The sequence below is a fragment of the Mirounga angustirostris genome, unplaced genomic scaffold (genome assembly GCF_029215605.1).
Source record: "Mirounga angustirostris isolate CCGP_5_RB_7025 unplaced genomic scaffold, mMirAng1.0.hap1 SCAF_14, whole genome shotgun sequence".
Lineage (NCBI taxonomy): Eukaryota > Metazoa > Chordata > Mammalia > Carnivora > Phocidae > Mirounga > Mirounga angustirostris.
In genome coordinates, this window is record NW_026991722.1 from 51927179 (window position 1) to 51943773 (window position 16595).

Sequence of the window (16595 nt, forward strand, 5' to 3'; positions counted from 1 at the left end):
TAATTGCCCAGGTGGTTGAACTCAGTCTCCAGGTTGACTAATATCACTGGGACCCAAAGCCTACCCTAAATGACATGGTTGGCCTTTCTCGTGTAGCAGTCCCCACCCTAAGATTATTTATATAGCCAGTCTCCCAACTTCCCCCCCAACCCAAGCACAGGTATAGATTCCCTCCCAGAAGCTGAAGGCAAAGGTGAAACTTTGGGCAAGGCCAAATTCTTTAATACACATGTTCACAGAAAAGCTTGTACAGGGGCGCCTGGGTGGCGCAGTTGGTTAAGTATCCAACTCTTGGTTTCAGCTCAGTGCTGTGAGATCAAGCCCATGTCAGGCTCCACATTTAGCATGCAGTCTGCTTGTGATTCACTCTCCCTCTCCTGCCCCTACTGTTCATGCATGCACGCTCTCTCTCTCAAATAAATAAATCTTAAAAAAAAAAAAGAAAAGCTTGTACACAAATGTACTGGCAGCACTATAGCCAAAAGCTGGAAACCATGCAAACATCACCCACTGATGAATGGATAAATAAAATGTTGTATGTATATATGTGTGTGTGTGTGTGTGTGTGCGCATGCACCCATCCATCCATCCAGTGGAATATTATGCACCAATTAAAAGGAAGTACTGATATATGCTAAAACATGAATGAACTATGAAAACAAATATCAAATGAAGTAAGCCAGACACAAAGGCCACGTGTCATATGATTCCATTTATATGTAATGTCCCAAAAGGTAGGCTCATGGAGACAAAGAGAAGATTAATGGTTGCAGAGACTGGGCAAAGAGGGGAAACAGGAGGAACAGGGATTCTTTTGGGGATGATAGAAATATTCTGGAATTAGATAAGGTAGTAATTGTACAACATTATGAATGAATTAAACCACTAAACTGCACACTTTAAAGTGCCTAAAATGGTTAATTTAATCTAGTTTTCAAAAACCTGAGAAGCCTGGGTGGCACAGTCGGTTAAGCACTGGACTCTTGGTTTCAGATCAGGTCGTGATCTCAGGGTCATGAGATCAAGCCCCGAGTGAGGCTCCGCACTCAGAGTGGAGTCTGCTTGGGATTCTCTCCCCCTCTCCCTCTGCCCCTTCCATTCATGCTCACTCTCTCTCTCTCTCTCAAATAAATAAATAAATCTTTTTTTTTTAAAGATTTTATTTATTTATTTATTTGAGAGAGCAAGAATGAGAGAGAGAGAGAGAGAGCACATGAGAGGGGGAAGGTCAGAGGGAGAAGCAGACTCCCTGCTGAGCAGGGAGCTTGACGTGGGACTCGATCCTGGGACTCCAGGATTATGACCTGAGCTGAAGGCAGTCGCTTAACCAACTGAGCCACCCAGGCACCCAATAAATAAATCTTAAAAAAAAACCTATATTAGGGGCGCCTGGGTGGCTCAGATGGTTAAGCGTCTGCCTTCGGCTCAGGTCGTGATCCCGGGGTCCTGGGATCGAGTCCCACATCGCGCTCCCGGCTCGGCGGGGAGCCTGCTTCTCCCTCTGACCCTCTCCCCTCTCATGCTGTTTCTCTCTCGCTCGCTCTCTAAAAAATAAATAAAATCTTTAAAAAAAAAAAAAAAACCTATATTAGTACCCTTCTCACAAAGAGCACCCAATCTAATGTTTACAATCTAATAATAAAAGAAAAAAGAGATCACTCACCAGGAGATTATGCTAAGTGTAGTAAGTCAAGCAGAGAAAGACAAGTGTCATATGGTTTAACTTTTATGTGGAATATAAGGAATAGCATGGAGAACATTAGGAGAAGGAAGGGAAAAATGAAGGGGGGGAATCAGAGGGGGAGATGAAACATGAGAGACTATGGACTACAGGAAACAAACTGAGGGTTTCAGAGGGGGTGAGGTGGGGGGATGATTAGCCTGGTGATGGGTATTAAGGAGGGCACGTATTGCATTGAGCACTGGGTGTTATATGCAAACAATGAATCATGGAACACCACATAAAAAACTAATGATGTACTGTATGGTGACTAACATAACATAAATAAATAAATAAATAACAGACCGAAAGCATTAAAATTTGCTAAGAGGGTCCAAGATGGTGGCACAGGAAGACTCTGAACTCATCTCCTCCCACACACTAAATCTATACCTATATAGAGAGACATTCCTCCAGATGAAGAAGAGAAGGCTGATTGCACAGCTTCTACACAACAAATGATAAAGGGACCAATAGGGAAAAGTAGGAGAAATATGGACATAACAGGAACCCCAGTCTTGACTAAGTGACCTGCAGTAGAGAAGGATATTAATGAGAGGCCAATGCACAGGCTCACCTGCCCTCAGGACATAGCAGTTTAAACTGCAAACAGACTATAAATGAAGGAAATCCATGTACTAACACTAGAGCCTCCAACAAAAAGGTAGAGAACCAATGGAACTCTCACTGGGGTAAGAGGAACCAGCAAGCGCCATTTTTACATTCTGCATCTACCTTCATAGTGTAAACAGAAGCTGGGTCCGGGTACTTTACCAACCTGGTAGGGCCACCCCAGCACACTCCAGACCCCTGGCCCACTCCAGCCTCCAGCTATCCCTCAAAGGCAGCCCCCACACAATACACCCCCAGTCCCCAACCACATCAGCCCTAGCTCCAGCCATCCTGCCAAGGCAGCCCTGACACAACACCCTCCAGGACCCAACTGGCCTGTGCCCACAGCACAGCACATCCTGAGACATACCAAGCTTAAGCCCACTTCTGCTCCAGTAATTCCACAGAGATGGCCACAGCACAACATGCCCCAGGACCCCCAAGTCATGCCCACTCCAGCTCCAGCCCGCCTGCCAAAGCTACCAGGCATACAGTCTATGCAGCAGGCAGTCCTACATAAGGCCACTCTTTCAATACCAGGAAACTTAGCTCTTACAGCTATTCATAGAAACACACACAGGAAATCAAATAAAATGAGGAGACAGAGAAATACGTTCCAAACAAAACAACAAGATAAAACCCCAGAAAAAAAGGAAGACCTAAAGAAAAGGAGATAAGTAATTTACCTGATAAAAAGTTCAAAGTAATGATCATAAAGATGCTCATCATTCAACTTCAACATAGAGAAAGAAAATATAAAAAACCAATCAGAGCTGAGGCATACAATAACTGAAATGAAAAATGCATTAGAAAGAACCAAAAGCAGATTACATGATAGAGAAGAATGAATCAGCAATGTGGAAAAGAGAATAGTGAAAACAGCAAAAAAATTTTTTTTAATGAGGACAGTTTTAAGGGACCTCTGGAACAACAAGCATACTAACATTCATATTATATGGGTCCCAGAAGGAAAAGAGAGAGGAAAAGGGCCAGAAAATTTGAAGAAATAATGGCTGAAAACTTCCCTAACTTGAGAAAGGAAACACATATCACATGCAAAAAGCATAGAGTCCCTAATAAAATAAAACCAAAGAAATCCACCAAGACACATTATAAATAAAATTGCAAGTTAAAGATAATGAGAGAATGTTGAAGGCGGCAACAAAAAAAAACAAAAAAAAAATTGGGGTGCCTGGGTGGCTCAGTTGTTAAGCGTCTGCCTTCAGCTCAGGTCATGATCCCAGGGTCCTGGCATCGAGCCCCACACTGGGCTCCCTGCTCAGCGGGAAGCCTGCTTCTCCCTCTCCCACTCCCCCTGTTTGTGTTCCCTCTCTCGCTGTCTCGCTCTCTGTCAAATAAATAAAATATTAAAAAAAAAAAAAAGTCATAAATGAAGAAAATCCCGTAAGATGATCAACTCATTTTTTCAGCAAAAACTTTGCAAGCCAGGAGTGCCAGGATGTATTTAAACTCCTGAAAAGGAAAAACTTACAACCAAAAATACTCTATTCAGCAAGGCTGACATTCAGAATTGAAAAAGAGATAAAGGGTTTCCCAGACAAGCAAAACCTAAAGGAATTCACCCCAACTAAACCAGCCTTACAAGAAATGTTAAAAGATCTTTAAGCAGAGGGCGCCTGGGTGGCTCAGTTGGTTAAGCGACTGCCTTCGGCTCAGGTCATGATCCTGGAGTCCCTGGATCGAGTCCCACATCAGGCTCCCTGCTCGGCAGGGAGTCTGCTTCTCCCTCTGACCCTCCCCCCTCTCATGTGCTCTCTCTCATTCTCTCTCAAATAAATAAATAAAATCTTTAAAAAAAAAAAAAAAAAGATCTTTAAGCAGAAAAGAAAATGCCATGACTAAAAACAAGAAAATATATGAAAGAAAAAATCTCACTCATAAAAGCAAAAGTATAGTAAAGGCAATGCATGAACCAATGAAAAAGCTAGTATGAGGTTAAAGACAAAAAAGTAAACTCAACTGTAACTACAATAAGTAGTTAAGGGATATACAAAATAAAAAGATGTAAAATATGATGTCAAAAACAGAAAATGTTAAGAGGCAGTAAAAAAGCAGTGCTTTTAGAATGCATTCAAACTGAAACAACTATCAGCTTAAAACAGACTGCTAAATATCTAGGTCAATATATATATACACTTCATTGGAACCACAGACCAAGAAGCTACAATAGACAAAAAATAAAGACAAAAGGGGCGCCTGGGTGGCTCAGTTGGTTAAGTGACTGCCTTTGGCTCAGGTCATGATCCTGGAGTCCCAGGACTGAGTCCCACATCAGGCTCCCTATCAGCAGGGAGTCTGCTTCTCCCTCTGACCCTCCGCCCCTCTCACGTGCTTGCTCTCTCTCTCTCAAATAAATAAATAAAATCTTTAAAAAATAATAAAATAAAGACAAAAGAACCCAAACATAACTCTAAAGAAAACCATCAAATCACAAGGGAAGAGACCACAGGAAGGACAAATAAACAGAGAAGTACAAAAATAACCAGAAAACAATTAAAGTGTAAATAAGCACATGCCTATCAGTAATTACTTTAAATATAAATGGACTAAAATGCTCCAATTAAAAGACACAGGGAAGTTAAATGGCTGAAAAAAACAAGACCCATCTATATGCTGCCTGCAAGAAATCACTTCAAATCTAAAGACAAACACAGACTAAAAATAAAGGGATGGAAAAAGGTATTCCATGCAAATAAAAACAAAATGAAGGCTGGAGTACCAATACCCATATCAGACAAAACAGACTTTACAACAAAGACTGCAACAAAAGATAAAGAAAAGAATTACATAATGATAAAGAGGTCAACCCAAGAAGATAATATAACAGTTATAAATATTTATTCATCTGATATAGTAGCACCTAAATATATAAACCAAATATCAATAGACCTAAAGGAAGAAATTGACATTAATTACAATAATGATAGAGGACTTCAACACCCCACTTACATCAATGCATAGATCACCCAGAAAGAAAATCAGTAAGGAAACTTTGCCCTTAACACATTAAACCAGATGGACTTAATACATATATACAGCACATTTCACCCAAAAACTGCAGAACGCATTTTTTTTAATGGCACATGGAACATTCTTCAGGGCAGATCATATATTAGGCCACAAAACAAGTTTCAATAAATTTAAAAAGACTTAAATCATATCGAGCATCTTTTCCAACAACAATATGAAACTAGATATCATTTAAAAGAAGAAAACTAAAAAAAATAATAATAATAATAAAAAAATAAACAAGTAGATACTAAGAAACATTACTACACAACCAATGGGTAACAAAGAAATCAAGGAGGAAATCAAAAAATACTTTGAGACAATGAAAATGGAAACACAACTTTCCAAAATTGGAACAAAAGCAGTTCTAAAAGGAAAGCTCATAGCAATACAAACCTACTTAAGAAGCAAGAAAAAAAAAAAAAAAAAAAAAAAGAAGCAAGAAAAACCCCAAGTAAACAATCTAACCTAAACTCAAAAAAGAAGAATGAAGCCCAAAGTTAGTAGAAGGAAGGATATAATAAAGATTAGAGTGGAAATAATTGAAATAGAAATTAAAAAATAAAAAAGATCAATGAAACTAAAACCTGATTCTTTGAAAAGCTAAAATTGAAAAACTCTAGCCAGACTTATCAAGAAAAAAAAAGGGGGGCTCAAAGGAATAAAAGCAAAAATGAAAAAGAAGTTACAACTGAAACCACAAAAATATATATAGGAGACTATCACAGGAGACTACTAAAAAAAATTATATGCCAACAAAACAGGAAACCTAGAAGAAACACATAAATTCCTAGAAACACACAACCTTTCAAGACTGAATCAAAAAGAAATAGAAAATCTGAATATACCAATTACAAGTAATGAAATTGAGTCAGTAATTTAAAAACTCCCAGAAAACAAAAGTCCAGGACCAGATTGCTTCATATATGAATTCTACCAAACATTTAAAGAAGAGTTAGTAAATATCCCTCTCAAATTATTCCAAAAAATTAAAGAGGAAGAAATGCTTCCAAACTCATTTTACAAGACCAGCAGAATCAAAGATACCACTAAAAAAAAGACAGGCCAATATCCCCAGCGAACACAGATGTAAAAATTCTCTTCAAAATATTAGCAAATCAAAATCAAAATACATTAATAGGATCATACTCTATGAGCCAGTGAAATTTACCAACATAATATACCACATTAACAAGATTAAAGATAAAAATATGATCATTAAATAGATGCAAAAAAGCATTTGACATATACAACATCCATTTATGATAAAAACCCTCAACAGAGCAGGTATAGAAAGAACATACCAAGTATAATAAAAGCCAGATATGATAAACCCTCAGCTAACATTATACTCAATGGTGAAAAGCTGAAAGCTTTTCCTCTAACATTAGAAACAAGACAAGGATACCCATTCTCACAACTTATTCAACATAGTATTGGAAATCCCAGCCACATCAATTAAGCAAGAAAAAAAAAATCAAAGGCATCCAAACTGAAAAAGCACTAAAATTGTTACTAATTGCAGGTGACATAATATCATATATAGAAAACCATAATGCTCCACCAAAAAACTATTAGAACCAATAAAATAGGGGTGCCTGGGTGGCTCAGTCGGTTGGGCATCTGCCTCCGGCTCAGGTCATGATCCCAGGGTCCTGGGATCGACTCCCACATCGAGCTCCTTGCTCAGCAGGGAGCCTGCTTCTCCCTCTCCCTTGGCCTGCCATTCCCCCTGCTTGTATGTACTCTTTCTCTCCATCAAATAAATGAATAAAATCTTAAAAAAAAAAAAAAAGAATAAAAGAATTCAGTAAAGTCACAGGATACAAAATGAACATATGGGAAAATTTGTTGCATTTCTATACACTAATAACAAGCTATCAGAAAGAGAAATCAAGAAAACAATCCCATTTACAATTGCATCAAAAAGAACAAAATACCTAGAAAAAAAATTTAACCCATGAAAGACCTGTACTCTGAAGAGTATAAAATGAAAAAGATTGAAGACAACAAAAATAAATGGAACTATATACTGTGCTCATGGACTGGAAAAATTAATATTGTTAGAATGTCTATACTACACAAAGCAATCTACAGACTTAATGCAGTCCCTATCGGGGCACCTGGGTGGCTCAGTCAGTTAAGTGTCTACCTTTGGCTCAGGTCATGATCCCAGGGTCCTGGGATCAAGTCCCATATTGGGCTCCCTGCTCTGCAGGGAGTCTGCTTCTCCCTCTGCCCCTTCCCCCCCTTATTCTCTCAATCTCAGTCTCTCACTCTCACTTTCTCAAATAAATAAAGCTTTTAAAAACAAGGACTTAATGCAATCCCTATCAAAATACCAATGGCATTTTTAACAGAACTAGAACAAAGAATCCTAAAATGTGTATTGAACCACAAAAGACCCTAAATAGCCAAAGTGATCTTAAAAAAAACAAAGCTGGAGGTTATCATGCTCCCTGACTTCAAAATATGTTAAAAAGCTACACTAATAAAAACAGAATGGTACTGGTACAAAAAAACACACATACATCAACGGAACAGAATAGAGAGCCCAAAAATAAACCCACACATATACAATCACCATTTGGCATTTGCCTTAATAATAATTGATTTGGGCAAGACTCATCAATAGATGTTGTATTAGTTTCCTATTGCTGCTTTCGGAAATGTCAATTTCATGAAACACCAGTAAAGACTCAGGAACTTCCAAGTTAAAGGATTCTAAAGAGGGGCATGTGGATGGCAGAATGGGTTAAGCCTCCAACTCTTGAGCCAGATGGCTTCCCAGGGGAATTCCACCAAATATTTAAAGAAGAATTAATACCTATTCTTCTGAAACTGTTCCCAAAAAATAGAAATGGAAGGAAAACTTCCAAACTCATTTTATGAGGCCAGCATTACCTTGATCCCAAAATCAGACAAAGAACCCATCAAAAAGCAGAATTACAGACAAATATCCCTGATGAACATAGATGCAAAAATTCTCACCAAAATAATAGCCAATAGGATCCAACAGTACATTAAAAGGATTATTCACCACGACCAAGTGATATTTATTCCTGGGCTGCAAGGTTGGTTCAACATCCACAAATCAATGTGATACAATACATTTAATAAAAGAAAGAACAAGAATCATATGATCCTCTCAATAGATGCAGAAAAAGCATTTGACAAAGTACAGCATCCTTTCTTGATTAAAATTCTGTTCAGAGTGTAGGGATAGAGGGTACATACCTCAATATCATAAAAGCCATCTATGAAAAACCTACAGCAAATATCATTCTCAATGGGGAAAAAATGAGAGCTTTCCCCCTAAGGTCAGGAACACGGCAGCGATGTCCACTATCACCACTGCTATTCAACATAGTATTAGAAGTCCTAGCCACAGCAATCAGAGAACAAAAAGAAATAAAAGGCATCCAAATCAGCAAAGAAGAGAAACTCTCACTGTTTGCAGAGGATATGATATTTTATGTGGAAAACCCAAAAGTCTCCACCCCAAAACTGCTAGAACTCATACAGGAATTCAGTAAAGGGGCAGGATATAAAATCAATGCACAGAAACCAGTGGCATTCTTATACACCAACAACAAGACAGAAGAAAGAGAAATTAAGGAGTCGATCCCATTTACAATTGCACCCAAAACCATAAGATTCCCAGGAATAAATCTAACCAAAGAGGCAAAGGATCTGTACTCAGAAAACTATAAAATACTCATGAAAGAAATTGAGGAAGACACAAAGAAATAGAAAAACGTTCCATGCTCATGGATTGGAAGAACAAATATTGTGAAGATGTCAATGCTACCTAGAGCAATCCACACATTCAATGCAATCCCCATCAAAATACCATCCACTTTTTTCAAAGAAATGGAACAAATAATCCTAAAATTTGTATGGAACCAGAAAAGACCCCGCATAGCCAGAGGAATGTTGAAAAAGAAAAGCAAAGCCGGCGGCATCACAATTCCGGACTTCCAGCTCTATTACAAAGCTGTCATCATCAAGACAGTATGGTACTGGCACAAAAACAGACACATAGATCAATGGAACAGAATAGAGAGCCCAGAAATGGACCCTCAACTCTATGGTCAACTCATCTTTGAAAAAGCAGGAAAGAATGTCCAATGGAACAAAGACAGTCTCTTCAACAAATGGTGTTGGGAAAATTGGACAGCCACATGCAGAAGAATGAAACTGGACCGTTTCCTTACACCACACACAAAAATAAACTCAAAATGGATGAAAGACCTAAATGTGAGACAGGAGTCCACCAAAATCCTAGAGGAGAACACAGGCAGCAACCTCTTCGACCTCAGCCGCAGCAACTTCTTCCTAGAGACATCGCCAAAGGCAAGGGAAGCAAGGGCAAAAATGAACTATTGGGACTTCATCAAGATAAAAAGCTTCTGCACAGCAAAGGAAACAGTCAACAGAAACCAAAAGACAACCGACAGAATGGGAGAAGATATTTGCAAATGACATATCAGATAAAGGGCTAGTATCCAAAATCTATAAAGAGCTTACCCAAAGAACAAAGAATCCAATCAAGAAATGGGCAGAAGACATGAACAGACATTTTTCCAAAGAAGACATCCAAATGGCCAACAGACACATGAAAAAGTGCTCAAGATCACTCAGCATCAGAGAAATCCAAATCAAAACCACAATGAGATACCACCTCACACCAGTCAGAATGGCTAAAATTAACAAGTCAGGAAATGACAGATGTTGGCGGGGATGCGGAGAAAGGGGAACCCTCCTACACTGTTGGTGGGAATGCAAGCTGGCGCAACCACTCTGGAAAACAGTATGGAGGTTCCTCAAAAAGTTGAAAATAGAGGTACCATACAATCCAGCAATTGCACTACTGGGTATTTACCCCAAAGATACAAATGTAGGGATCCGAAGGGGTATGTGCACCCCGATGTTTATAGCAGCAATGTCCACAATAGCCAAACTGTGGAAAGAGCCAAGATGTCCATCGACAGATGAATGGATAAAGAAGATGTGGTATATATATATACAATGGAATATTATGCAGCCATCAAAAAAAAAAAAAAGAAATCTTGCCATTTGCAATGATGTGGATGGAACTGGAGGGTATTATGGTCAGCGAAATAAGTCAAACAGAGAAAGTCATGCATCATATGACCTCACTGATATGAGAAATTCTTAATCTCAGGAAACAAACTGAGGGTTGCTCGAGTGTTAGAGGTGGGAGGGATGGGGTGGCTGGGTGATGGACACTGGGGAGGGTATGTGCTATGGTGAGCACTGTGACTTGTGTAAGACTGATGAATCACAGACCTGTACCTCTGAAACAAATAATACATTCTATGTTAAAAAAAAAAAAAGAAGAAGATAGTAGGAAGGGAAAAATGAAGGGGGGGGAAATTGGAGGAGGAGACGAACTATGAGACTATGGACCTTGAGAAACAAACTGAGGGTTCTAGAGGGGAGGGGGGTAGGGGATGGGTTAGCCTGGTGATGGGTATTAAAGAGGGCACGTATTGAATGGAGCACTGGGTGTTATACGCAAACAGTGAATCATGGAACACTATATCAAAAACTAATGATATAATGTATGGTGATTAACATAACATAATAAAATAAAATTGAAAAAAAAAAAGGAAATGTCCTCTCAGAAATTAATTGAACTGATTACTCTAAGAGGTGACATAAACAAAAAAGGTGACATAAAACAAATTTAAGATGGATTATACAAATTCATTCATAGCAGCTACTAAGGAAAACTATACAGGCGAGCCTCAGAGATACTGCAGTTCAGTTCCAGACCACCACCACAAAGCTAGTATTACTCTAATAAAATGAGTCAAATTAATTTTGGGGCTTCCCAGTGCATGTAACAGTTATGTTTACACTATCCTGTAGTCAACTAAGTATGCAATAGCATTATGTCTAGAAAAACAACATACATACTTCATTGCTAAAAAATGCTAACCATCATCTGAGCTTTCAATGAGTCATAATCTCTGCCACAGATCACTAAAACAAATATAATAATGAAAAAGTTTGAAATATTGCAAAATATGACATAAAGTGAGCAAATGCTATTTGAAAATGGTGCCAAGAGATGTGCTCAGTGCAGGGTTGCCACAAACCTTCAATTATTTTTTAAAAAGGCAATGTCCGCAAAGTACAATAAAGTAAAGCACAATAAAACAAGGTATGCCCATATTCTGGCACATACTTCTAAACTTTAAAATGTGATATCAAAGGAAACAAAAATGTTGCCCTTTGGTGTTACAGAAATATCCATGAACTGGTTCAGTCAGTAACCTCAATCATTAATAAGTATATTACTTGTGACATTCTTATACCCATATGTCATTCTAGAGCAAGAGAATTACCTAATCAGGGGAATTAAAAATTGAAGTGAAAATACTTTAGTAGTTTCAGACAACCTACATCTCAAAGTAATGCTTTTAGCAATGTAACCAGAATGTAAAAGGACAATAGCTTTTAGAAAAGTATGGGGTGCCTGGGTGGCTCAGTCAGTTAAGCACCTGACTCTTGGTCTCAGCTCAGGTCTTGATCTCAGGGTCGTGAGTTCAGGCCCCATGTTAGGGTCCATGCTGGAAATTGAAGGGAAAAAAACAAGGTGTATCTAATAGACAATTTATTTACACTTACCTGTTACTTCTTTTAACTGATTTGTTCTGCCATGGTGGATCCATCACAATTACATCATATGTTTTCCTACCTGAAAACAAACACACAATTTCAGAAAATACCTACCTTCTGTAGGTGATCACTTTAGAAACTAAAGTGCATTGACTACAGACACATATAATGGAATGCAACAAAAGGACTTACAACATCTATTCAAATAAAATAATCTGAAAAAATTGAGATTTCCCTTATAATTCAGTACCACGGGGATTTTAACATAAGTTTACCTATTGCTATTTTTGCAAAGACTACCTGAAAATAACTACAGGTCACTTAGCTGGACACCAATCATATGTAAATGCCCTTTAGGTCTTGACAGCCATATTAATATGGTCCTTTCAAACCTAAATGTGTTTTGTTTTTTTCATGTTTTTGCTTTACTTTTTTTAAGCTTCGTTTTGAAATAATTTATCTTAAAACTGACACACTGACCATAATAAAACTTCCTCAATTGTCTACAGGTGTCTTTTTTTCTGACCCAAGATCCAAAGCAGGATCACACACTGCATCTAATTGTCATGTCTCCTCAATCTCTTCCAATCTGGGAAAGTTCCTCAGTCTTTCTTTGTCACTTATGACCTTGACACTTTGAAGGCTATTGGCCAGTTATTTTATAGAATGTCTCTTAATTTCGGTTTGGTATTTCCTCGTGATTAAATTTAGATTATTAATGTTTGGCAAGAATTCTACCAAATAATCAGGAAATACAAGATGTCAAAATGTCTCATTATTGGTGATACTATCTTTAATCATTTGGTTAAAGGGTTGTCTACCAGGTTTCTCCAGTTTTCACTTTGTAATTAATAAGTATCTTGTAAAGAGATACTTTAAGACTGCACAAATATCCCGTGTCTCATCTTTTCACCTACTATTTTGAAATCTATTATGTTTTTTGCCAAATAGAAACTTTCTAGTTCTATCGTTCCACCTACATTTATTAACTGGAATTTTACTGTAAGGAAGAGCTGTCCCTTCTGCTTTTATAAATATAGGTATATTTTGGTAAATGTACAATTTCACAAGTAATCAAAAGAGTGCAAATTAAAATGAGGAAGTAATAGTTTTTAAACTATTAAAATGACAAAAATAAAAAAGTACAGAAAACAACGTTCAAACATAACATAATTTTCCCATTAGTTTATTATCCTGTCATTTACCCTGAAGAATTTATGACACTGTGACATGAATAACCACTCATGTGTAACATAGCTTGACAGCAATTAAAAGATAGCTTTTCCTTAATGAACTATGTCATTTAATAACTTAAAATTTTTATATTAAATATCCAAAAAACAAGAGCATATTAAATTAAATTTTCATATAATACATTTCTTTCCTACTTCATTTCTTAGAATATTATGACTTATTAAATACATATAAATCCCTGAGATAAGCAATTGATACAGATTAATTCATTTAATCTTCAAAGTGACCTTCAGAAGTAGATTATTATCATAACTATTTTATAAACTAGGAAACTGAGGCTCAGTTTTGTGAAGTGAATAGCTCAAAGATTAACAGTTAAACTTTAGAATAATCTAAATTCAAATTCAGGTGTATATGAATGTGGACTTCAATCTTTAAATTTTGTTGACATTATACAGGAAAATATTTCAAGAAATTTTAGACAATAAACTGTAACACCAGCTTAAAATGTAACCTAAAAGGCTATGGTGTTAATATTCATATCTAAAGTGTTCCTACTTTGCTATAAAGAAAAGTTAAATAAAATTGTTTGGCCAAGCCCAATTATATCATGAATTCTTAAGTACAGAGCAGCAACTACATTTGCTTTCATGGGGACCAATTACTTTTTGGCCCTTTGTTCATTAGTCTTATTTTTTAATTTTTTCAAATTTTTAAATGTTTTTAAACCAAAAGTCAGAGATTTAAAATTAAATTTGAAAGAAAAAAATCACAGAGAAAATTAAGCATTTAGTCTATCCTCATACTGCTGACCCACATTTAGCATTCAGACTAGCTCTTGACTTCCAAGGCCACAAAAAAATTATATTTTTCTAATAACATAGTAATTACTTACAGTTCAGAAGTGGATGCATGCAAGAAATGTCAGACAAAAGAAAACTGCTTTTTGGTGGCACCAGGTATTTCTGTCCCATTAAAGTAATTATTTTTGTAAAGCTAGAGTTGTTTTCAACAACCCGTGAAAATAAATCCTGTTCTGTAATAGACATATCTTCTTCCATCAATTGTAATGCCTGAAGATCCATTTCATTCAGAGAAGGCAAATGCTTTGCCATTGTACATAATTCTGACAAACTGCAGGCATCAAGTGGTAAAGTAATGGGCTCACTACACTTGTCCCATTTTTCAGAAAGTGGATGAAGAAAGCCACTTTTGAGACCTTCTTGGATTAACTCTGAAGAGCCATCCAAAATCAGTCCCCTGATCTGTAAGAAAAATTTGTTAAGATACATTAAAAGGCCATTTACATTAAGACAATTCTCTAAATAATGAAATTCCTACTATGCTTTGAATATTTGAACGTTATCGATTGAAATCAATATTTTATTTCTTTTTAAAGATTTTATTTATTTATTTGACAGAGAGACACAACATGAGAGAGAGCACAAGTAGGGGGAGTGGGAGAGGGAGAAGCAGGCTCCCAGCTGAGCAGAGAGCCTGATGTGGGGCTCAATCCCAGAGCCCTGGTACTATGACCTGAGCCGAAGCAGACACTTAACAACTGAGCCACCCACCCAGGCGCCCCTGAAATCAATGTTTTAAAGCTTACACTAAAATAATTTTATGATAAAATGTAAAGGCAAGAATGTGTGAGTATACCTTCAAATTGCTGTTTCTTAAATGTGGAATAAAACAAACTTCATAAATTCACTTACAATTAAATAACCAAACAATACACATATAAAACACATTCTTAAAAATGTATTAAGATGAATTTGAAATAAATAAATAAATAAATATGAATTTGATAACATAAATGTTTCTAGAACAAAGCAGAATTTCTAATCTATAAAGCAAACTAAGTTTAAATCACATTTAATATTAAATTTTTCTAGTGATCTAATTTTAAAATAAACTTACCTTTGAATTTATATTTCTTAAATTGTAAAGAAAAAAAAAGTAACTGTTAAATGAACATACAAAATTTTGCAAAAATACAATTACAATAATTAGAAAATTAAAATCTAAGTTCCCCTTCTGGGCAAGATGCAATACCAGAGGTCAGATTTAACTTTTCATCAGACGTTACTTTTTTTAAAAAGTATAAAGTATAAATTTTTTAAAAGGCTATCTGACTTAGATAGATGTCAAGTAGTGAAAAATACTGGTCCCTAAAAAAGGAAAAACGAATGATTGTTCCAGCTTACTGCCTTGAGAAGGTTTGCAGGCGGCAGCGCAGCAAAGGAGACCCATTCAGAGTCCAACAGTCTCTGAGTTGAGAGGATGCAGCTGGAAGTCTGAAAAGGTCAAAGCAGCTAGAGTTTGCAGGGCAGGATACCAAAGAGGAGAGAGCTGCAGAGAGAGACAGTTCTTAAAAGCTGCAGGAAGATCCACTCAAGTCTCCCCAAGGTCAGGGAAAGAAATGATGTCAAATGATCAGAGGGTACAATCCACAGAGCTCACACAGGGCTGGGAACAGCGATCCCACCAGCCAGAATGGAAACTCTCCTAATTTACAAGGCATCAGGTAGACGACTCATAGGGGTATTGCCTCATGAGTGGAGGGAAAAATAGCTCTAAAGACTGCTCTGGTCCTAACTAAAAAACCTTAAAACAAGCTTCAAAACTTTAAAAGAAAGCCACAAAAGGATCAACCAGTTTCAAAGTAACTTTGTCCAAGAACAAAGTTCAAGAATATTTATAGGAATATGAAAATATCTAGTACTCAAGAAGCTAAAATTGAAATGTCTTACAAAAAATAAAGTTACCAGATATATAAAGAAGCAGGAAAACGCAACACATTATGGAGAAATAATCACTCAATAGAAACATACAGGAATAACAGAGATGAACAAACAGTAGAAAAGGCTGGATAGGTTTACTTGCAGCCCATTTAAAAGATTAGGAACAAAAGTAGAAAAATACAATAAGGCACTTATCATAACCATATTCATATGTTCAAAAATGTACAGAAAAAAATAAGAATGTTAAAGAAACACAAAACTACTTAAAAAAATCGAGCTTCTAGAGAAAAAAACTGCATACCACAGAAATACTGTCAGTTGGGTTCCGGACCACTGGAATAAAGTCAAGTTATCACAACAAAATCAGTCATTGAAGGCAAGGGCTGTAAGCTGCAAAAGATTCGCCTGTATTTTATAAATCAGACTATATATTCTTTTCTATAATCATTACCTTTTTCGTCCCCCTTGGTGCAGTCTTTCTCAAAATACGTATTTCGACTACCTCCATTGGAATCACCTGGAGGTTGTTAAAAATAAAAATTTCTAGTCCCATACAGGAGACATTGGGGGTTTAGTTCCAGGCCACCACAATAAAGTGACTATTGCAATAAAGTGAGTCAAATTAATTTTTTGGCTTCCCAGTG

General features: G+C 36.8%; 1 protein-coding gene across 6 annotated transcripts in view; it reads right to left on the minus strand.

Annotated features, from left to right (window-relative positions):
* Positions 1–16595, minus strand: part of METTL4 (methyltransferase 4, N6-adenosine) — a 44327-nt gene that overhangs the window by 17928 nt on the left and 9804 nt on the right. For all 6 annotated transcript variants that reach the window (XM_064577864.1, XM_045886974.3, XM_045886975.3 and 3 more), the window contains 2 exons: positions 14103–14472; positions 12023–12092 (listed from right to left, as the gene is read on the minus strand). In XM_064577864.1, the coding sequence (XP_064433934.1) occupies positions 12023–12092; positions 14103–14472 (440 nt within the window). The remainder of the gene's footprint in view (positions 1–12022; positions 12093–14102; positions 14473–16595) is intronic.